We start from the raw sequence: 24,828 nt of genomic DNA on the forward strand, positions 1-24,828 counted from the left end.
TTTACACCCAGAGGAGGAGGGGCCCGCTCGCTGCCATCTGCTGACTTTTTTTTTTTTTTAGTTTAAGGAAGTCGGCAGCAGGCCTGTAACAGCCAATCAGCGGCCGCCGCTGCAGACATCCTCCACTCTGGAAAAAAAACATTCCCCGACGTGTTACCGGCCCGCGCTGCATTCTGGGGCTTGTAGGCAGAGGCAGGCCGCGCAGCAGTCAGGGGATGTTTTCTTTACAGTGGAGGATGTCGGCAGCGGCAGCCGCCGATTGGCTGTTACCGGCATTCTGGGGATTGTAGGCAGAGGCGGGGCAGCAGCACGTCAGGGACGAATGGAGTCTTGTGCTAGGCTGGTGGGTATTGATGAGTGAATGACATTGGGCTGTACTGGTGGGCACTGGTTGGCACTGATGAGGTGATGCACTGGTTGGCACTGATGAGGTGATGCACTGGTTGGCACTAATGTGATGCACTGGTTGGCACTAATGTGATGCACTGGTTGGCACTAATGTGATGCACTGGTTGGCACTAATGTGATGCACTGGTTGGCACTAATGTGATGCACTGGTTGGCACTAATGTGATGCACTGGTTGGCACTAATGTGATGCACTGGTTGGCACTAATGTGATGCACTGGTTGGCACTAATGTGATGCACTGGTTGGCACTGATGTGATGCACTGGTTGGCACTGATGTGATGCACTGGTGATATGCGCTGGTGGCAATGATGGGATGCACTGGTGCATTTGTGGGCATTGATGAGGTGGCACTGGTGGGCACTGATAGACACCAATGAGGTGGCACTGATAGGCTGCACTGGTGGGCACTAATGAGGTGGCACCGATGGGCACTGATGTGGCACTGACAGGCTGCACCCCACCTCTCCACCCTAAACAATTATCTCCTCCCCACCCTAGGTTTTTTGAGATGAGGGGGAAAAAAAATCGGCCTAAAATATCGGCATCGGGGGAACGACGTCATTATTTGACGAAACGTACGTCGGGCAAGGAGACGCTCTGACGTGTCGCGTTACGGTCCATGTGGACGGGCGTTCGTGAAAGCCGGCCGGCTCAACTTTTATACAGACTGTCTTGAATGTCGTTTTTGGAAGTGCAACTTTTTTATTAAATTCATCAGTTTTTTACGGTACATCACTATTGTGGTTTCTATATTTTTTCAGATGGTATTTCCATTGCTGTGGATATTGGGAGAGCCCTGAGATTACAAGGTTGGAGCTAGTTCGATACAAAGGCCCTGGCTGGGGTTCAGCCGCAAGCGATCCAAGCTTATCGGTCTGGTAAGCGCGCATTTTGTGTGGTGCTCCCTATCGGTGGTGGTTCTCCTATTTTCCAATGTGCTTTACTTGATTTATGTCCATTTATTACGGTACATCACTATGTGAGTCTTTCTTTTTGGAATCCCATTACATCTTTTCTACGTCTGGAGGATCTTTATCCCTGAAGTCGTTGGTGGTTCTATTGTAAAGACCCTGGCTGGGGTTCAGCCGCAAGCCTATTATGCTTGCCTTCTGGTAAGCGCACAATTTTATTAATCTCTTCACTGTTGGTGGACACGTTTTTGGCTTCACAGCATCCTTATTGTTATCACCAATATATTCCAAGCCATCTGGGGACTTTGATACTTTGGACTATTTTGGCTTGGTTTTATTTATATTGATTATCAATCTTCAATTTTCAACTTTTTCACATATTAGCGCAACTATCAGCAGAGGAATAGTGTCCAAGGCTGATTCACACACAAATTTTAGGCCCTGTACCAGTTTGTTTCCGCTAGGGCTACCTTGTGGGTGGAAGCGTGATGCGTTTGTAACCCATTGAGCAGTAACTTTGCCCACTCCGTGAGTGTCTGGGACACCAGCGTCCCAACTATGGTTGGGCGCACTGCTGAACCTACTACAGTGTATAGGTTACGGAATATTGATTCTGCCTTCTTGTCCGCCGGGACCTTGAAAGCAGGAGCCCCCTCCACCGGAAGGGTGGTCAGCTTGTTTAGTCTGGACACAGGAGGGTCCGCTGTGGGGGGTGAGGTCCATTTCTTTAAGAAACTTTCCTCCAGTGGGTAACGTACCGCTAGGTTTTTAGGTACATAAAAAAAGGTCTTTTGTGGTCTGTCCCATTCCTTGTATAAAAGTTTGTCTAAATAAGACACACAAGGGAACACCTTAGCAGTGCGGGTCGCCTACGGAACCCAAAGGGGACCGGCGTTTCTGTTGCTTCTACAGACCCCTCTATTTTTAGGGTATCTCGCACTGCGGTGATAAGGTCACTCACCAGAGCCTTCTCGCGAGCTGACCTGGGTCCAGAGTCATCCTCACTGTCTGGCAGCTCTAGGTCTGCAGTGTTAGCTAGACCGGGCTCTGTATCCGAGTTGTCCCCAGAGGATGGCTGGGGGAGGGGGCGCTTTCTAGCTCCCATTCTTACACGCGCTGATTCCACCTTGGCAATGAAGGCCTCTAGGATTGCCGACCTAGCGTCCACCAGTACATCGGGTACAGGGACATCAATTGCCAGCTCAGGTGTTTCAGGGAAAGAAACATCCGTTTCTGATGCCATGCTTCCCACACGCTTGACACAGGGTTTCCAAGCAAGGTGGACAACCCACCCTCCTAACTGCAGCAGAGATGAAGGGTACCCCCCAGAGGACTCACCATCCTGGAACCAGCAGTGCCGTTTAGCTGAGCTGCTTCTTGTCCGCTGAATATAACTGTCAGTCTGCTGAATGGCTGCTATCTACAAGGCTGTTGTCCTTATCAGCTTGTTTGCTAGTCAGCAGAGTGTGTCTGTTTGGCTGCTGAGCCAGGCATACTGAGGCCCCAAAAGCATGGCCACCAGTGCTGTAATACTTTCATGGGCTACAAAAAAAATGGCCGCCGAGCAGGACCTAGAGGCCCCAGTATCATGGGAAGATGCTGCTGGAGGAAGCCGTTCTAAGCGCCCTTCTTGAGGCGCACCGCGCAGGCCGCTGAGCGGCCAGGAGACGCGGTACAGCCCCCCCTTGGGTGCTGTGTGAGCAACCCTCCAGCGCTGGGGGGCTACAAGAAAATGGCCGCCGTAGTGATATAGACCCCAGAAGTATGGCCGCCGAGCTCTGAATAGAGGCTACAAGAAAATGGCCACCAGGTATACAAACAATCCAGCATGGTACAAACACACAGCAGCAGAATCTCTTATGCAGCTCTCTACATTGAAAGAGGGAAGCAGCAGCTGACAACATGGACACAGGTAAGCAATATCTATGCACTTATACTTTATATTGGTTCTCAGGTGGGGCTCCCCAGGGCAACCCCCACCTCAGCAGTCTAGGGAGGAGGGAAGGGAGGGGAGAAGGGAAATATATAGCCCTTTACTCACCTCTCCAGGGATGCCCAGCTCTGTTTTCTTGCCGAAGCAAGATAGTAGTACTTACCCTCCTGTGGTTTTATGCTGGAAGCATCCTGGACAGTGCATCTTCCGAATGGTAACGGAGATGACTGTCGGCCAGGCTACTGCGACTCGGCCCTGCAGGCCGGTATGCAAGCCCTGGAGCGTATAGCTCACCGGCCACTCGTAGAGCGACAGGCATGTAGTGGACGACCCAGCGCACATCTACGGTCGGCACACGCTCGATGGCCGAAACTGGGAAGAATACAAGGATCCAAGATCCAGTCTGTCGCCCAGTCGGCAGTTGATCGAAGATCGCAAGAAAAAAAAAATCCAGCATCTTGAACCAACAGCCTCCAAGCCATGGGCCTGAAGGGGCCATGTCTTCTCCTGAAACTAGGCAGAAAAAAACTGATCTGCGAGATGCAGAGAGGGGTTACACCCAGAGGGCTCGTCCCCTGGGCTGGTCTATAGGGTGTGTATGATAAGTTAACCTTTTATATAGGTTTTTGCCTAGTCAACTCCTAAATGAAGGCAAATACCCACTAAGTCAAGATTAAGGCTGTGTCCGTCCATGAACGAAAGAGAAATAAGTATTTGGTCAATATCAAAAGTTCATCTCAATACTTTGTTATATATCCTTTGTTGGCAATGACAGAGGTCAAATGTTTCCTGTAAGTCTTCACAAGGTTGTCACACACTGTTGCTAGTATGTTAGCCCATTCCTCCATGCAGATCTCCTCTAGAGCAGTGATGTTTTGGGGCTGTCGCTGGGCAACACGGACTTTCAACTCCCTTCAATGGTTTTCTATGGGGTTGATATCTGGAGACTGGCTAGGCCAATCCAGGACCTTGAAATGCTTCTTACGAAGCCACTCCTTCGTTGCCTGGGCTGTGTGTTTGGGATCATTGTCATGCTGAAAGACTCATGTACACGGATCAGTCGTCCTGTTCCCTTTGCAGAGAAACAGCTCCCAAAGCATGATGTTGCCACCCCCATGCTTCACAGTAGGTATGGTGTTCTTTGGTTGAAACTCAGCATTCTCTCTCCTCCAAACACGACAAGTTGTGTTTCTACCAAACAGTTCTACTTTGGTTTCATCTAACCATATGACATTCTCCCAATCCTCTTCTGGATCATCCAATTGCTCTCTAGCAAACCTCAGATGGGCCCGGACAGGATCTGAGTCCCTGTCGGTGTAGTGTGTTACTGATGGTAGCCTTTGTTACATTGGTCCCAGCTCTCTGCAGGTCATTTACTAGGTCCCCCCATGTGGTTCTGGTATTTCTGCTCACCGTTCTTGTGATAATTTTGACCCCAAGGGGTGAGATCGAGGGAGATTATCTGTGGTCTTGTATGTCTTCCATCTTCTAATTATTGCTCCCACAGTTGATTTCTTCACACCAGGCTGCTTGCCTATTGCAGATTCAGTCTTCCCAGCCTGGTGCAGGTCTACAATTTTGTTTCTGGTGTCCTTCGACAGCTCTTTGGTCTTCACCATAGTGGAGTTTGGAGTGTGACTGTTTGAGGTTGTGGACAGGTGTCTTTTTATACTGATAACAAGTTCAAACAGGTGCCATTAATACAGGTAATGAGTGGAGGACAGAGGAGCCTCTTAAAGAAGAAGATACAGGTCTGTGAGAGCCAGAAATCTTGCTTGTTTGTAGGTGACCAAATACTTATTTTCCACCATAATTTGCAAATAAATTGTTTCCAAATCAGACAATGTGATTGTCTGAATTTGTTTCCACTATTTGTCTCTCATAGTTGTGGTATACCTATGATGACAATTACAGGCCTCTCATCTTTTTAAGTGGGAGAACTTGCACATTCAATTGATGGCTGACTAAATACCTTTTTACACACACACACACACACACACACACACACACTAGGGCTGCAACTAACGATTATTTTCATAATCGATTATTTGGCCGCTTATTGTTTCAATTAATCAGATAATAGCCTTAAAAAAATGCATTTTTAAATGTTTTTTGGGGCAATTTGTTGTTGGGCAGATTACAAAACACAAATTGCCGCAAAAAACATATTACATGCTTTTCTGCAGCTTCTCCACTGAAGTATATTGAACCAAAAAAAACAAAATGGCACCGTTTTGCGTTAAAAAGTCCTTGCCCTTTCCAAATACGCAGCAGCTGAAAAAAAATCATGCATGTGATAGTGTCCCATTGGAAAACATGTAAATGAACTGTAGTGTGTTTCTGCAAAAAGCACCAAAAAACAGAGGTGTGAACCCAGGCCTAAGATGTTTAATAACATAATGGGGTTAAAAAAACAAAAATAAGTACAAAAAGAGCAAATAATCGCTACTGTAAGGGGTTCATTTTTTTACTGTGGGACAGTGAAAGTAATATTTACAGTAGCGATTTGCTTTTTTGTACTATAAAGGGCTCATTTTCGTTTTTTAAACCCATTATGTTACTGGCCGATTAATCGATTATGAAAATTGTAATCGATTAGTTGTTTCGGCCCTAATACACACACACACATTATATATATATATATATATATATATATATATATATATATATATATATATATATATATATATATATATATACACACACACACACACACACACACACACATATATATACACACACACACAGTGGGTACGGAAAGTATTCAGACCCCCTTACATTTTCCACTCTTTGTTATATTGCAGCAATTTGCTAAAATCATTTAAGCAAATTTTTTTCCTCATTAACCATTTAAAGCGGGGGTTCACCTGCAATTTTTTTTTTTTTAAAAGCCAGCAGCTACAAATACAGCAGCTGCTGACTTTTAAAAAATAACACTTACCTGTCCAGCAAGTTCGCCGAAGCCGAGCGGTAGCTCGGCTCTCGGCTTCCCCCGCCGCCATCCTCTGTAAGGGAATCGGGAAGTGAAGCGTTGCGGCTTTACTGCCCGGTTCCCTACTGCGCATGCGCGAGTCGTGCTGTGCAGTTCCACTGGTTCCCGTTGTGTTCTGGGAGCCGAGTGTTTCCCAGAACCCAACGGGGGTTGACACAGAGGGGATGGACTCCCACGGAAGTCAATACCCAGAAGTGGCGCAAATACCTGTTTTATACAGGTATTTGCACCCCCTGAAAGGTGTCAAATGTGACACCGGAGGGGAGGGGGGGAGGGTTCCGAAAAGCGGAGGATCACTTTTGGGTGAACCTCCGCTTTAAGAATGCAAAAATATAGAGGAAAACTTGGACAGTCGCACGCCAAAAAACGTTCCTTTTATTAAAACTGGTCACAAAAAATACATGCCACAGCAAAAATTAGAACAGAAGCTTCTATTCTAATTTTTGCTGTGGCATGTATTTTTTGTGACCAGTTTTAATAAAAGGAATGTTTTTTGGAGTGCGGCTGTCCACGTTTTCCTCTATATTTTTGCATCACCATTGCATTGCCGGCACCCATGGTTTGGATCCAGTGAGAAGGCTCTTTGGTTCATCTGAGCGGTTACTCTTTCCTCTATCCGCTTTAAGGATATTGTCTGTTTTTTAGACTCAGTGTTTACAAGATTAAAACAGTTTTTTTTGCTAGAAAATTACTTAGAACCCCCAAACATTATATATATTTTTTTATAACACCCTAGAGAATAAAATGGCGGTCATTTCAATACTTTTTGTCACACCGTATTTGCGCAGCGGTCTTACAAGCGCACTTTTTTTGGAAGAAAAAAAATCACTTTTTTTAATTAAAAAATAAGACAACAGTTACGCCGAGTAAAATGATACCCAACATGTCACACTTCAAATTTGCGCCCACTCGTAGAATGGCGTCAAACTTTTACCCTTAAAAATCTTTATAGGCGACGTTTAAAAAATTCTATAGGCTGCATCTTTTGAGTTACAGAGGAGGTCTAGGGCTAGAATGATTGCTCTCGCTCTAACGATCACGGCGATACCTTACTTGTGCGGTTTGAACACCGTTTTCATATGCAAGCGATATTCGCGTATGCGTTTGCTTCTGCGCACAAGCTCGTCGGGACGGGGCGCTTTAAAAAAAATATTTTTGTTTTCTTATTTAATTTTATAAATTTTTACACCGTAAAAAATGGGTCACTTTTATTCCTACTACAAGAAATGTAAACATCCCTTGTAATAGAAAAAAGCATGACAGGTCCTCTTAAATATGAGATCTGGGGTCAAAAAGACCTCAGATCTCATATTTAGACTAAAATGCAATAAAAATAAAAATTGGCATTTGAAAAAATGACAACAGGAAAATATGCCTTTAAGAAGCATGGGCAGAAGTGACGTTTTGACGTCGCTTCCGCCCTGCTATGGAGACGGGTGGGGGCCATCTTGCTCTCACTCGTATCCCAGCTAAGCAGGAGGAAAGACTGATCGCCTCCGCCGACTGCTCCAGTAAGTGGCTGAGGGCGCGGGAGAGAACGGCGGGAGGGGGGGCCCTCTCCCGCCGCCGATAACAGTAATCTCGCTGCGAATCCGCCACGGAGACCACCGTTATCATTTACAGGACCTCTCACAAAAAAGATGGATATCTCAGTTGTGGCAGCAGCTGCTGCCGTTACCGAGATATCCATCTTTAAAGTGCCAACGTATATAGTCGTGAGTGGGTCCATTAGTGGTTAAATTACACAGCACCCCATATTGACAGAAAAACACAGAATTTTGACATTTTTGCAGATTTTTTTTTTTTTTTTTCGATAATGAATTTTATTGGTAAACAGAATAAGGTTTACAATACATTTGAATAAGGAGTCTGGAATAAAACAGTAGGTTTTACAGCAATGCTGGTCAGAACTAGCATGTAATCGGAATTGTAATCGGGAAAAAAAAAAGCATATTTCAACATCTTTAACAATTTCTGGGATATGGGCAAGATTTATGACTAGCTTGTTGGATACCTATGCTTCAAACGGTAACCGTGTGTCTATCCGATGCCATATTAAATATAAGTGAAAATTGCGGATGAAGGTAGGGGTGTGCTAGTTCATGGGGTACTGACCAACTTTGAGTAGGTACTCTCTCTTAATAAGTCCGCCGCTGAAGCTGGTTACTAGTCGGTATTAGAAGAAAAGGGCTGTAACTGGTGAAGGGACTAACTCCGGGTGTAGACTCCTCAAGAGGAGGGGGAGGGATGAACAGGTATAGGAGGGGGAAGACAAGGGGAGAAAGAGGAAGAGAGAGGAAGAGCCGGAAGAAGAAAAGGGGAAAGAGAAGAGTAAAGTGAAATAAAATAAAGTAAAATAAGAAGTATAGGTAAAGAGCGATAGAATGTATGGATGTCCATACGTAGAATCAAGGAGAGGGGGGGGGTAAGTGGAGAGAGGCAGGTTGGGGGGGTAACTCTCAGTCTCCGCCGGCGTACCCCAGGTGTTGGGGTATGGTGAGTGTAAAAAAATGTTGTGTTTCAAAGATAATTAAACGTATGTCTATCAGGATAATTCGAGAAGGGTCCTCCCTCTATCTTCCCTTGTGTAGGGGAGGGAGGCTAGATGTCGCATGTTTTGATTAGGTTGGATTATAAAATGTAGTAGTACAGTTACCAAGGGTTTCAATCGTCTGGGGGTGGGTGGTTCCCAATTTTTTCAACACGTTTGAGCCACTCAGGATTGGTTGGAACATGTGTTGTTCCCCAATGTATAGGGATGCATAACTTGGCTGCGTTTATTAGGGGTGGTATTAGCAGTTTGTAGTATTGATGAGCTGGCATGTCAGAATAGTGTAGAAGAAGTTGCGCTGCGGTGTGCTCCAAAGTGTATGTAGAGATTTGTGATGTCAGTTCCCGGACTTGGGACAAGAATGGCTGGATTAGGGGGCAGGACCACCATATGTGTTCTAAAGTACCTGTTCCACTAGAGCATCTCCAACATTTGTCCGAAAGGGCTGGGTTGTATTTGTTGAGGATAACCGGGGGTTCTGTACCAGCGCATAAAGACTTTGTAATTGTTTTCCTGTATCGAGACATTGAGGGAGCCTTTATGAGTTATTGTAGATATGTGTTCCCATTGTGCCTCTGTCAAATCTATCTGTAGGTCTCTTTCCCAATTTGAGCAAGCTTGGTTAGTCTTCAATAAGCTATCTGATGAAAGTATGTTGTGAATGTTAGATATCATATGTTGCTGTGGTGCAGAGTGAGAACAAAGCTGTTCAAATGTTGTGAGACGGCGAGAGACAGAGGACATGCGGTCAGCTTCTTTTAGGAAATGTCTGATCTGGAAGTATGTCCAGAGAGGAAAAGCAATGTTTTCCGTGTTGGCTGGTAGGGAGGAGCGTTCCAGAAAAGTACCTGATTGGTAGAAGTGATGTGCCAAGACTTCTAAATGTTGCCATGTATCTGCCAGAAAATTTATGGACATGCCAGGTGGGAATTCTGGGTTGAGCTTTACCGAGGTAAGGGGCCCAGGAGTCGAGGAAATGTGTAACTTTCGTCAGGCTTCCTTGAAACAGTGAAGTGTCGGGGCAATGAGAGGGTGATCGTTTAGACACCTTGGGGTGTGTTTGTATGAGGTCCAAGGTATGGACCGTAATGGCAGAGGGGAAATGTGTGTTCAAGAGCGACCCAGTCTTTACTGTGGCTGTGAATTGACCAGTCCACAATTCTAGCGAGGTGGCAGGCCCAATAACATTTCTTAAGGTCTGGCAGACCAATGCCCCCCTTTGTTTTGGGTTTCGTTAACTGTTCGTAAGCTACTCTAGGTCGTTTCTGTCTCCATAAAAATTTAGTACAAAGTCGCTTGTAAGCTTGAAAAAAAGATAGGGGGAGTTTGATGGGTAAGGTTTGTAAGATAAATAAAATGCGGGGGAGTATATTCATCTTTAGAATTGCTGCCCTTCCAAACCAAGAGAAGTGAGGTTTATTCCATTTACTAAGGTCACTTGTGATGGTTTTAACCACTTTAGCCCCGGGCCTGTTTTTCAGAGTCGGTGTTTACGAGACAAAACCATTTTTTTTTGCTAGAAAATTACTTAAAACCCCCAAACATTATATATTTTTTTTTTCTAACACCCTAGAGAATAAAATGGAAGTCATTGCAATACTTTTTGTCACACCGTATTTGCGCAGCGGTCTTACAAGCGCACTTTTTTTTGAAAAAAATCACTTTTTTAAATGAAAAAATAAGACAACAATAAATTTGGCCCAATTTTTTTATATATTGTGAAAGATAATGTTACGCCGAGTAAAATGATACCCAACATGTCACGCTTAAAAATTTCGCCCGCTCGTGGCATGGCGTCAAACTTTTACCCTTAAAAATCTTGATAGGCGACGTTTAAAAAATTCTACAGGTTGCATTTTTTGAGTTACAGAGTAGGCCTAGGGCTAAAATTAATGCTCTCGCTCTAACGATCGCGGCGATACCTCACTTGTGTGGTTTGAATACCGTTTTCATATGTCGGCGCTACTCGCGTATACGTTCGCTTCTACGCGCGAGCTCGTCGGGACGGGGCGCTTTAAAACATTTTTTTTTTGCTTTTCGCATTTATTTTTATTTATTTTACAATTTTTAACACTGAAAAAAAAAAAAAAAAAAAAATTATCACTTTTATTCCTATTACAAGGAATGTAAACATCCCTTGTAATAGAAAAAAGCATGACAGGTCCTCTTAAATATGAGATCTGGGGTCAAAAAGACCTCAGATCTCATATTTAGGCTTAAATGCAAAAAAAAAAAAAAAAATTTGGAAATGTCATTTTTTCAAATGACAAAAAAAAAAATGTTTCTTTAAGACGCTGGGCGGGACTGACGTTTTGACGTCACTTCCGCCCAGCGGAGCTATGGGGACGGGCGAAGGAGATTTTTCCTTCAGTCTCGTCCCCGCTCACCATCCGGATGGTCGCGATCTCCTCCGCCGCTACCGACGGCTCCGGTAAGCGGCGGAGGGCGCGGAACAGCGGCGGGAGGGGGGGGGCCCCTCTCCCGCCACCGATAACGGCGATCTCGCGGCGGATTCGCCGCGGAGACCGCCATTATCGTTAACACGGCCGCCCACAGAAGAGATGAATATCTCGATTGTGGCAGCAGCTGCTACCGTTACCGAGATATTCATCTCTAAAGTGATGACGTATAACGACGGTGGGCGGTCGGCAAGTAGTTAAGGATGGGTAAATGATTTTTGGAGAATAAGTCTGAAAGTCTAGTCGTTACATATATCCCTAGATATTTAATCTGGCCGTGTTTCCATTTAAAGGGGAAGTTGTTTTTACATTGCGATACCACTTCCTGTGAGAGGGAAATATTCAGGGCTTGGGATTTAGCAAAATTTATCTTGAAATTGGAAACATGAAATAGCTTCAACTCTTTTAAAAGATTTGGAATTGATATGTGGGGATTTTTCAGAAATAGCAGTATGTCATCGGCGAAGGCCGCCATTTTATAGGTACGATCTGCAATGCGAAAGCCTTTGACACTATCATTAGCTCTAAGACCTTGGAGAAAAGGCTCAAGGGTCAGGACGAATAAAATTGGGGAAAGTGGGCATCCTTGTCTTGTCCCGTTGCTAATAGTGAAGGCATTTGACAGGTGGCCATTAACACGTACCCTGGCAGTTGGTGCGGTGTAGAGGGACATAATGGCACTAAGCATTCTATCCGGGAGACCAACATGTTTTAGGACTGCTTCCAGGTAGTCCCATGCCAGCCTGTCAAACGCCTTCTCTGCGTCCAATGACAGAAAAAATCCCTCTTGTTTGTGTGTTTTAATCCAATGATGTATGTTTAGGGCTTTGATTGTGTTATCCCTGGCTTCTCTACCAGGGATAAATCCAACTTGGTCTTTCCCTATCAGGGATGGCAGGAAGGGTGCAAGACGTGAGGCTAAGATCTTGGCGTACAACTTTATATCTACATTTAATAAGGATATCGGCCTATAGTTGCTGACCGATGTGGGGTCCTTCTCCTCTTTTGGGATTACAGTGATGTGGGCTTCTAGCAATCTGTTGAAGGGGAGGGTGGGGGACGATAGGGAATTTAAAGTCTTAATAATGTGTGGGGATAAAGTATCCGTGAAGGCCTTGTAATAGGTAGCTGTAAGCCCATCAGGGCCGGGGCTTTTACCATTTTTAAGTAGTTTGATTGCCAGTTTTAGTTCCTCTTCCGAAATGGGGTGTTCTAATTTGAGGGCATCATCCCTGTTTATGAGTTTGGGGCAATATTTGTCAAGGAAAGATTTGATTAATGTGTGACGGGCTTCAAGGCTCTTATGATTCGTCGCATGCTTGGGGAGATTATATAAGTTGGAGTAGTAGGTCTCAAATTGCGCTGCTATGTCCATCGGAGTAATGAAGGACTTTCCTTGCGAGTCTTTGATAGTGTGAATAGTAGCCTGTGCTTTTTTGGTCTGGAGAGCTTTTGCTAAGTATTTTCCACATTTATTGCCAAATTCATAGAAGAGCTTTTGGTGCAGGACAAATTTGTGTCGTGTTTTGCGGTTCAATTCTTCACGTAAGAGTTTCCTATTTTGGGTAAGTTCATGGTAAGTTTGTTGCGCTTGGGATTGTTTGTGGGAGAGTTCAAGGGTCTTAATCTTGTCAAGTAGGCCTGCAATTGTACGTTGCTGAGCTTTTCGGCGGGCTGCCTTGAGGGAAATGAATTTCCCCCTAACTACACATTTGTGGGCTTCCCATTGGGTAAGTGGGGCTATGTCAGATGTATTATTTTCTAGAAAAAATGTACATATGCAGTTGCGAACGTCTTCGATCACCTCTTCTGAGGTAAGTAAATTCGAGTCAAGGCGCCAGATATTTTTGGAAGTGTGTTCATCAGGGAAATTCAGGGTCATTGTAATTGGGTGGTGGTCTGATAGTAACATTGGTTCAATAGTGGCAGTGGAGAGAAAGGGGATGTCCTTCTGGGATAGGAACAGGTAATCAATTCTGGAATATTTGTTATGGGGGGCTGAAAAAAAGGTATAATCTTTTTCGTCAGGGTGAAGTGTGCGCCAGGTGTCGTGTAAAAGAAGATCTTGGATCTGTAGCTTAATTTGTTTAATTGCTTTGTATGGCAGGGAAGTTGCTCCAGTGGAGGTATCCAAAATTGGGAATAATGCAACGTTAAAATATCCTCCTAGAATGGTCTGTCCGGATTGAAAGTCTGAGAGCAGTCTTGAGATGGATCTGAAAAAGCTTACTTGGGCAGTATTGGGGCTGTATATGTTAGCTAATGTTACAGGTCGCCCTTGAAGACGGCCCTTTAGGAAGACATATCTGCCCTCTGTGTCTATAAGTGAGTCTATGGGTTGCCAATCAAGGTTTTTGGAAAATAGAATCGAGACCCCTTTGGTTTTTGCAAGTGGGTTGGTAGCATGATGCACTGTTGGGAATAGGTGGTTGGTAAGCTTGGGGATTTTATTTGTACGAAAGTGTGTTTCTTGCAAGAACACTATATTTGCCTTCAATTTGGCCATCAGGTCAAGGGTTTGGCTGCATTTTTCTGGAATGTTGAGGCCCTTTATGTTCGGTGATACTTTAAGCGTGTTTTTTTTTTTTTGTGGAGCTTAGGTGCGACATGGTGAAATAATGTGCGGTTTTAAGAGTAGTATATGACGGCCAGATGTGGGGTGGTTGTCCTCTCGTGTGTGGACTCAGAAAATGAGAGAGGGGCAGGGTTTGGAATAACTTTGTGTTCGAAAGGATGTGGTGGAGGCGGAGACTGCGAGGTGGAGGGGGGAGGGGAGGATGAGGCGGGAGCGTAAGGGGGAGGGGGGAAGGGTGAGAGAGGGAGAGGAGAGAGGAAGGGAGAGAAAAAGAGGAAGAGGGGGAAGAGAAGAAGAGGAGGAGAGAAGAAAGAGAAGAAGAGAGAAAAAGAAGAAAAGAGAGAAAAAAAAGGGGGGGGGAAGGGGGAAAAGGAGGGCAAGTAGGTAAGTTAGGGGGTAGGGATCAACGAAATGGACAAATTACCGAAGTGGGGGAGGTTGCAGATTTATTAACTACTTGAGCCCCGGGCCATAGTCAAAAGACGGCCTCAAGAAGGCTCCTTTAAATCCGGGACGACGTCTTTTGACGTCCTTGCGTCCTCTGGCCACTGGGGGGCGCGCACCCGAGATGCCGATGCGCGTGCCTGGCGGCCACGATGTCCGCCAGGTACCCGCGATCGGCAATGACAGAGCAGGGACGTGGAGCTCTGTGTGTAAACACAGAGCTCCACGTCCAGTCAGTGAGAGGAGACATAGGGACACAGCATCGGTCACCTCCCCCAGCCAGTCCCCCGCCACACACAGTTAGAACACACCCAGGATACACATTTACCCCTTCCTTGCCCCCTAGTGTTAACCCCTTCTCTGCCAGTCCCATTTATACAGTAATCAATGCATTTTTATAGCACTGTTTGCTGTATTAATGTGAATGGTCCCAAAAATGTGTCAAAAGTGTCCGATGTGTCTGACAAAATTTGCAGATCTCCGTATTACTAGTAAAAAAAAAAAAAAAGTCAGAATTCTATCCCCTATTTTGTAGCCACTATAACCTTTGCGCAAACCAAATCACTATACGCTTATTGCGATTTTTTTTTTTTTTACCAAAAATATGTAGCATACATATCGGCCTAAACTGAGAAAAAAAATATTTTTAGTAAGCAAGTGGTTAAAAAAGAAAAACTGAACTATCACATGTTCTTAAGTATTCAGACCCTTTGCTGTGACACTCATATATTCAGTGAAATAAAAACGGACTTACAGAGAAAAACCTTAGTCCGTTCCGCCCCCTTGCTGTGAATTACAGGTTATTTACATCTCTCATGCACTAGCCTGGAGACAGGCATTATTTTTTAATTCCCACCCCCACTCCTTTTCTGAAGTCATGCGGTTACTTTTCTGGATTTTGACTGGATGTTCGTGATCATAGCAGAATTTTGTGTAAGGAATACACAGGAAAAAATGCATGTTGACAAGGGGAGTGTAGAGGAGGGCGGGGAGTCTACTGACCTCACGACTCCACCCACAGAGCTCCAGACAACAGATCCACCCACAGAATCTGCATTTTTTCAGTTCCTATAACAGACAGAGGGGAAACATTTGACAGGTAAGGATACATGCAGGAGGCGTGTATATCCTTATAGATCAGCACTATGGCAGTAGTTTAGTAAGGATGAGAGTGGACTTACATCCACTTTAACTCAGGTGCTGTCAATTTCTTCTGATCATCCTTGATGGTTCTACACCTTCATTCGAGTCCAGCTGTGTTTGATTATACTGATTGGACTTGATTAGGAAAGCCACACACCTGTCTATACAAGACCTTACAGCTCGCAGTGCATGTCACAGCAAATGAGAATCACAAGGTCAAAAGGAACTGCCTGAAGAGCTCAGAGACAGAATTGTGGCAAGGCACAGATCTGGCCAAGGTTACAAAAATAATTATGCTGCACTTAAGGTTCCTAAGAGCACAGTGGCCTCTATAATCCTTAAATGGAAGACGTTTGGGACGACCAGACCCCTTCCTAGAGCTGGCCGTCCGGCCAAACTGCGCTATCGGGGGAGAAGAACCTTGGTGAGAGAGGTAAAGAAGAACCCAAAGATCACTGTGGCTGAGCTCCAGAGATGCAGTCGGGAGATGGGAGAAAGTTGTAGAAAGTCAACCATCAATGCAGCCCTCCACCAGTCGGGGCTTTATTGCAGAGTGGCCCGACGGAAGCCTCTCCTCAGTGCAAGACACATGAAAGCCCGCATGGAGTTTGCTAATAAACACCTGAAGGACTCCAAGATGGTTAGAAATAACATTCTCTGGTCTGACAAGACCAAGATAGAACTTTTTGGCCTTAATTCTAAGCGTATGTGTGGAGAAAACCACACATGAGCACTGCTCATCACCTGTCCAATACAGTCCCAACAGTGAAGTGTGGTGGTGGCAGCATCATGCTGTGGGGGTGTATTTCAGCTGCAGGGACAGGACGACTGGTTGCAATCAAGGGAAAGATGAATGCGGCCAAGTACAGGGATATCCTGTAAAAAAAAAAAAAAAACTCAGACCGGGCCGAAGGTTTACCTTCCAACAAGACAATGACCCTAAGCACACAGCTAAAACAACAAAGGAGTGGCTACACAACAACTCTGACTGTTCTTGAATGGCCCAGCCAGAGCCCTGACTTAAACCCAATTGATCATCTCTGGAGAGACCTAAAAATGGCTGTCCACCAACATTTACCATCCAACCTGACAGAACTGGAGAGGATTCTGCAGAGGATCCCCAAATCCAGGTGTGAAACTTGTTGCATCCTTCCCAAAAACATTCATGGCTGCAGGGCTTTTTTTCAGGGGGGACTTGGGGGAACTCAGTTCCACCACCTCTGGTTCAGACCCTTTGGTGCCTGCTCACCACAATCACTTGTAAACACAGAAGTCTGGTTTCTGTGTTTACAAGTGACAGCTTTGTAACCCCCTGAACTCTGCACCCTGTATGTAATGCAATTCTGGTATTTATTGCCCCTTTAAGACCCTTTTATGGTTTGTGAAATCTAAACGGGTCGTGGTTGAGTTCCTGCAACTATTTTCTGAGGAAAAAAAGCTCTGCATGGCTGTATTAAATAAAAAGGGTGCTTCAACTAAATACTGAGCAAAGGTTTTGAATACTTAGGACCATGTAATATTTCAGTTTTTCTTTTTAATAAATCTGCAAAAATGTCAACAATTCTGTGTTTTTCTGTCAATATGGGGTGCTGTGTGTACATTAAATGAGGAAAAGAAATGAACTTAAATGATGTTAGCAAATGGCTGCAATATAACAGAGTGAAAAATTTAAGGGGGTCTGAATACTTTCTGTACCCACTGTGTATAATAAAATTACACACACACACACACATACATACACACAAGAGCAGTTAATAAATAATGTGTTAAAATGTAATTAAAAAACTGCAAGGAATGCTTACATTGTCATAGAGAGAGCCACTTATATCTGCTCCATATATGGGGGACATGAAAGTCAAATTCTTCCAATATTTACGCTCCAAATCATCGAAATCTTGGTGCCGTGGGGTACAGTACCTAGCATTGATAGAACATATTTAATTCCAGACATATACTGTTTTATACACCATTTTCCTTTTTTTATGAAGTTTATACATTTTTACAGGAATGTGCACTCTAATCCGGGAGCCCGCTTTAAAAAATAAAACGACTAAGGTTTCACAATAAATGTTCTATTTTTAATTTGTATAAGTATGTGCTATGCAAACAATTCGGCCTTATGCACACTGGACATTTTGCAGCTGCTTCTAGGGCTTTCAGATGTTTGTTTTGTTTTCAGCCCCTAAACTCACCTGCATGTTAGCCTATGTGTTCATGCACACATAGGCTTTTAGAAGTGTTAAGTGGCAGGGGCTTTTAGAAGGGGGGAAAAAAACATTGCCAGTGCATCCAGGAGCAGCGGCGCTTTGGCAGACGCTTGTAAATGCATATAAACACTAGGCACGTTTAGTGCATGAGCATTAATTCACTTTAATAAGAATACGTTTGTATTCTTGCCAATAAAATTAACGCCCAAGCGCTTGACGCCTTAAGACATTAAACAATTTTACAAGCTTTGGGCATTTTTTTTTGCCAGAACACTACTGCTAGGAGGAAAGCTTGCAAAAGGCTCTGTGTGCATGAGGACCTAAAGTGGAAGTTCAGGTTAAACCTATTCTCTACCACATTATAAATCTAATCGAACCCTGTCAACCACTTCAGCCCGGACCATTTGGCTGCCAAATTTAATGCTTGGAATACACTTTAAATCCACCTCTACCAATCATTAACCTGCCTCTCCCAAAAACCCTCAGAGTAGGAACCCTCCTTTCAATTCGACTATTTAATAGCCAGGTCTGTTTTGGAGGGGTTACAGTCTGAATCCAGTGGTGGCCTATATGGGATGGACAGCAATGCTATTATGAGCGATAAATATTTTTATCCCATCCAGGCCAGAAGTGGTGTTGATGTTTTTCATAATGTCATTGAGAAAGAACTGTTTGGGCTTAAAGAGTCCAGTACAGCACAGCACAGACCAATTGTAAAAAGCCTAAGTAAAGCTGAATATTCAGCTTTACAGGCACTTAAAGTGGTTGTAAACCTAGTTACACTACCTGTACCTACATGTAAGCCTATAAGGCGGCTTATCTGTAGGTACTAGGGCTACAACTAACGATTATTTTCATAATCGATTAGTTGGTCAATTGTTTCGATCGATTAATCGGATAATAGCCTTAAAAAAAAATTGCATTTTTACATTTTTTTGGGGCCAATTTGTTGTTGGGCAGATTACAAAACACAAATTGCCGCAAAAACACATTACATGCTTTTCTGCAGCTTCTCCATTGAAGTATATTGAACTCCAAAAAAAAATAGCTCAGTTTTGCGTTAAAAAGTCCTTGCCCTTTCCAAACATGCAGCAGCCGAAAAAAATCATGGATGTGAATGTGTCCCATAGGAAACATGTAAATGAACTGTAGTGTGTTTCTGCAAAAAGCACCAAAAAACAGAGGTGTGAACCCAGTCCTGAGATGTTTAGTAACATAATGGGGTTAAAAAACGAAAATAAGTACAAAAAGAGCAAATAATCGCTACTGTAAGGGGTTAATTTTTTTACTGTGGGACAATACTATTTACAGTAGCGATTTGCTTTTTTGTACTATAAAAGGCTAATTTTCATTTTTTTTTAACCCCATTATGTTACTGGTTGATTAATCGATTAATTGTTTCGGCCCTAATAGGTACTGTAAATATCTCCTAAAAACCTGCAACACATTTACCATATATGCTTGCGCCGATGTCATCGGTGCATGCGCACTGAAGAAACGTCTCGCTCGTGCCGTTTCTTTGAAAGCCGTGTCGTGACCGGCGGCTCCTGCGCACGGGAGTGACGTCATCGCTTTTTTTAAGGGCTCACGAACCTGGAAATAACTCCTGGAGACATGTTGCCGGTCACACCGGTGTGTGGGGCTGCTGCAACAGCTTCGATCTAAGGCAAGTATTTCAGAATGAGCTAGTATGCAATGCATATTAGCTCATTATGCCTTTGTCTTACAGGGTTTATTTTTTCAGGTTTACAACCCCTTTAAAAAGAGAAATTACATTGTCATCTCCCAAGCGATTGAGGGTGGTTCAGTTGTCTTGGTCTCTGAAAGCTACAAACAGGAGGTGTTACACCAGCTGAGCAATACTACTACCTACCGAGTACTAAAGTGTGATCCAACTGCGCTTATTCAGTAAAAATTAGAACATCCGTTAGACAGAAGTAAAGAATCAGGTTTTTATGATGGTAAAACAGCCGATCATCTTATGGTACAAAATCCCATCATCACTGAAAAGTTTAAACGGGACGTCCCAGTCTAGGACACAAGAATAGGATCACTCCTGGAAAAACTTAGTGAATGGGTTGATGCACTGTGTCAACCTTTAGTGGTGCCCTTAACTGACTATTTTAGTGACACTAACCATGTGCTAGCTCACATACATGAAATCAAGTGGTCTAGGATCTCACTCTGGGTTACAACAGATGTAAAAGTCTTTATATTAATGTATCCCCCACCATTTAGCTATCAGTGCCCTAAACATCACCTACACAAATATAGCTCATATTCACCACAATTATCTTGCAGTAAAAAGTTCTTAAAACACAACTTTTTAAATGTTTGATGGACAATTTTACTTACAATGTTGAGGTGCCTTGATGGGAACTACATTTTCCCCATCCTTAGCCAATCTTTTTATGGGCTGGTGGGAGGAAATGGTCTTGTTTTCATTGGCCAATCCTTTTAGCAACAGTGTCATGTGGTATGGTCACTTTACAGATGACCTAATCTTGTATGGCATAATACCGAACAATCTTTAATTTACTTTTCGATGCACTTAGATCAAAAATGACTGCAACTTGAAATTTACCAGCACATTTCATCCTGAACAGATCTATTATCTAGATCTGGTTCTCACAGGTGAAGAAATCATTAGGAGCAGCACTTTTAGAAGGATGTGTGTAGGGAATTCTCTTGTTACCTTCCAGCTAACCAAGAGGTGGTAAGGTGCACAGTTTACTCCTGCAGAGGGAAGTAAATACTAGAATACCGGCTGGTCTAAACAATAACTGGGATATCTGAAGTAAATTAATGTAATGAAAATGTTCAATATTTGGCATATTTGAACAAAAAAACGTTGAGGTCTATAGTTATTTATATACAAAATTGGTTTTCTGGTGTGGTGTTATTTGGTGTGCACCCTCTATGTGTAACCATTTTGATGTTAACCACTTAAGCCCTGGACCATTATGCAGCCAAATGACCAGGCCACTTTTTGCCCTTCAGCACTGCGTCGATTTAACTTACAATTGCGCGATCATGCGATGTAGCTCCCAAACAAAAATTACATCCTTTTTTTCCCCCAAAATAGAGCTTTCTTTTAGTGGAATTTGATCACCTCTGCGGTTTTTATTTTTTGCGCTATTAACAAAAATAGAGCGTCAATTTTTCAAAAAATCATTATTTTTTTACTTTTTGGTATAATAAATATCCCCCAAAAATAAATATCCCCCAAAAATATATAAAACAATTTTTTTTTCACTCAGTTTAAGCCGATACGTATTCTTCTACATATTGTTGGTGAAAAAAACAACGCAATAATTGATAATAATAATTGATTGGTTTGCGCAAACGTTATATAGGGGATAGTTTTATGGCATTTTAATTAATATTTTTTTTTTACTAGTAATGGCGGCTATCAGCGATGTTTATCATGACTAAAACATTATGGCGGACACATCGGACACCAGTCATTTTTACAGCGATCAGTGCTATAAAAATGCACTGAAGACTGAAAATTACACTGGCAGTGAAGGGGTTAACTGTGCCCTAGTGAGTGATTCTTACTGTAGGGGGGATGGGCTACACATGACAAGACAGTGATCACAGCTTTCGATTACAGGAAGTGATCACTGTCAACAGGCAGAGCGGGGAGATGCTTGTTTACAGCAGCATCTCCCCGTTCTTTCTTAACGTGAGACAATCGCGGGTATCCACGGCGCGCACGTCCACAATGCCGCGCTCTTAAAGGGGACATATATATGTCCTTCTGCCTGTCTGTGCCATGCTGCCAACCTATATAGTTGTGCAATGGTCGGCAAGCAGTTAATTGCTTTTAATTGTAATTATGTTCAGTTCTGCTCCGTTCAGTTCGGTTAATTGGGGAAGGGGGGGGGGGTTTACAATATATAAGAAATGCCTTTTAAACACTTGCCTACTAGGTACTCTTGCCCAAACCAATTTTCAACACTGTACCCATATGAAATTGTTGTCCTTTTTTCCCCCATACAAATAGGCCTTTTTGGTTGTATTTAAACAACACTTTTTTTTTTGCACTATAAAGAGACCAAACATTTTGAAAAAAACGCATTTGTTTCGGTTATAAAATTTAGCAAATTAGCAATTTTTGTTCATAAATTGTGGCCAAAATGTATATGGCTACATTGCTTTGGTAAAAATAACCCAAATAAGTGTATATTATTTGGTCTGCGTGAAAGTGAGAGAGTCTAGAAGCTATGGTGCCAATCATTGAAAACTGATCACACTTTATGTAGTGAGGACACAGGGATAGAAGCACCATGTCCTCATTAAGATGAAAGGCCGAAACAACTTTAGGAAGAAAAGAATGCTGCGGGCCTTATCCTTGTGGAGGATCAAGTAGGGGGACTTGCAAGACAAGGCCGCCCAATTCAGAAACCCTCCTGACCGATGTAATAGCCACCAGAAAGGCCACCTTCTGAGAGAGTTTTAAAAGGGGAATCTCTCTGATGTTCTCAAAAGGAGGTTTCTGAAGTGCTGAGAGCACCAGATTCAAATCCCACGGGGGTAGTGGTGGCCGAACAGGAGGGGCCACATGTCGATCCCCTTGCACAAACGTTTTCACCAGTGGATGACCCGCCAAAGGTCGTTGAAAGAAAAGAGCTAAAATCTGCCCCTTTATGGTGCTTAGTGAAAGTCTTTGATCCACCCCACGCTGTAAAAACAGCAGGATCCTGTAAACCGAATAAGCATGTGGGCACCACTCCATCTCCTCACACACGGAGATGTAGGCCTTCCACGTGCAATGATAGATCTTCGAGAAGACGTTCGTGCCCTCAGCATGGTGGAAATTACTGGGTCAGACAGACCCCGGGCCCTCCGTACTTGACTTTCAACAGCCATGCCGTTAAAGCCAGCGACTGTAAAGCAGGATGAAGTATAGAACCTTGGCGACAGAAGGTCCTTCCGCATTGGCAGTCACCAAGGGACATCCTCCACCGGGCATACAAGGTCGGCGTGCCAAGGCCAATCTGGAGCAATTAGAATTACCGGGATCCCCTCGGTCTCCACCCTGCGAAGCAGACGAGAAAGAAGCTTCAGCGGGGGGGGAGGCAGATACTGTCCCCACGGAGCCACCAACGCGTCTGCCCAGGGATCTTTGGACCTGGCCACAAACCTCAATACCTTCTAATTAAGTCGAGAAGCCAGAAGATCCACGTCTGGCATGCCCCATCAGCGGCAAAGTAGCTGAAACACATCCGGGTTTAGTGACCATTCTCCTTGGTCCAACATCTGGCGACTTAGGTAGCCTGCTTGCCAGTTTTCTACGCCCGGAATGTATACGGCCAACAGGGACGGCACGCTCCGCTCTGCCAGACTGAAGGGCCGGAGCTTTCAGCCACCATACCAGGGAAGCCCTGACTAGTTGACTCACCTGGATTTGACAATCCAGGGACAACGGAGACTTGTCCCGTTTGGACAGAATTTCCTTCTGCAAAACACAAGTGTGGAATTGAGCATACGGTACCACCTCAAAGGTGGCCACCATGCGACCCAGGACTCGCATGCAGAAGCGCAGTGTTGACCACCTGCGGGATGCCAACAGCTTCACCGCCGACCGAAATCTGCAACTTCTCCAAGGGGAGGTAAACTCTCGCCTCTGAGGAGTCCAGCTTTAAGTCCATGTACTCCAGGCACTGAGTCGTCACCAACACTGACTTCTGTAGGTTCAATAACCAACTGAACTCTTGAAGAGTCTGACTGGTGATCGCCACATCCTCCTCTAATTCTGAGCCTGAAGCGGCTCTGAGCCACGTAGTCCACAGTAGCGATTCCTTGCTGTCTCAGCAAGGCCAGAATCGGAGCGAGCACCTTGGTGAAAACCCTTGGTGCTGATGCCAGGCCAAAACGGGAGAGCCACAAACTGGTAGTGGTTGTCTCCTACTGTAAAGCGCAAAAACCTCTGATACCTGGAAAATAAGGGGTCATGCAAGTATGCGTCCTTGATTTCCAAGGACGCCAGAAAATACCCTGGATGGAGTGCTGCGAAAACAGAGTGAACGGATTCCATCCTGAAATTTCGTACCCTCACAAAGGCGTTAAGGGCCTTGAGATTCAGGATTGGACGGACCCCGTCCTTTTTCGGGACTACAAATTGGAGTGGAATCCCCAAAACCTTTCCGGCAGCGGCACAGGTACTATTACCCAGTGCCTCAGCAGGTCCTGCACTGCCCCAATTGGGTGTTCCGACGAGCCGGAAGAAGATGAGGGAAAGAATCTGTTTGGTGGACAAGAAAACTATCTTATACCCTGATGAAACCACTTCACAAACCCACAGGTCGGAAAGCAGGGAGGTCCATCGAGCTGCAAACTCGTGAAGACGGCCCCCCCACCAGAGAGTCGGGTGGAGGCAAACCTTCATGCTGTCGCAGATTTGTTCGCAGGCTTGTTCTGCTTGCGAATCCAGGGACACTTTTGTCCTTCAGCTGGCCCCTTGTTAGCCTGGGAACGCTTACCTGCGGGCCCAAACTGACGAAAATACCCTTCTGAGCAGAAAAGGAGGGCCCTGGGCTACGACGTGGCTCCTTACCTTTTCTGGACTGTGGGAGTAACGTGCTCTTACCCACAGTGGCATTCTTAATAATGTCATCCAGCAAGACTCCAAATAACCTCTCTCCCTGGAAGGGAAAATCTGCCAGAGCCTTCTTGGTAATCTGGCCTGCGGACCAGAATTTTAGCCAAATCAGGCGACGCAGTACCACAGCAGATACAGAGGCTCTGGAGAGCAAGGGAGCTGTATCCAAGGCTTCATCGCAGATGTACTTAAAGAGGAGTTCCACCCAAATTTGGAACTTCCTCTTAACCCACTCCTCTCCCCCTTACATGCCACATTTGGCATGTAATTTTTTTGGGGGGGGAGTGGGGGCTTCAGGAAGAGTGGGACTTCCTGTCCCACTTCCTCCTTCCTGTAGGCGACTAAGCTTAATCGCCTACAGGAAGGGGCTGCTGTAGGCGATCGCCTAGGACACGTCACAGGTCCTAGGCGATCTCCTGGGCAATTACACGGCACAGCGTCGCGCCGCTCACGCAGTGGGTGCCCGGCCGTGAAGCCGAAAGCTGTCACGGCCGGGTGCCCACACTGAGAATGAAGACGCCGGCCGGGGAGGGGGGGGGGAGAGGAGCGGAGCCCCGGCCGGCGCGTTGCTGGAGCAGGTAAGTGTCTGTTTATTAA

General features: G+C 44.6%; 1 protein-coding gene across 2 annotated transcripts in view; it reads right to left on the reverse strand.

Annotated features, from left to right (window-relative positions):
- KDM4B (lysine demethylase 4B) overlaps positions 1-24,828 on the reverse strand; it is a 609,325-nt gene that overhangs the window by 471,698 nt on the left and 112,799 nt on the right. For both annotated transcript variants that reach the window (XM_040322534.1, XM_040322533.1), the window contains exon 4: positions 17,220-17,334. In XM_040322534.1, coding sequence (XP_040178468.1) covers positions 17,220-17,334 — 115 coding nt within the window. The remainder of the gene's footprint in view (positions 1-17,219; positions 17,335-24,828) is intronic.

The sequence above is a fragment of the Rana temporaria genome, chromosome 1 (genome assembly GCF_905171775.1).
Source record: "Rana temporaria chromosome 1, aRanTem1.1, whole genome shotgun sequence".
Classification (NCBI taxonomy): Eukaryota; Metazoa; Chordata; class Amphibia; order Anura; family Ranidae; genus Rana; species Rana temporaria.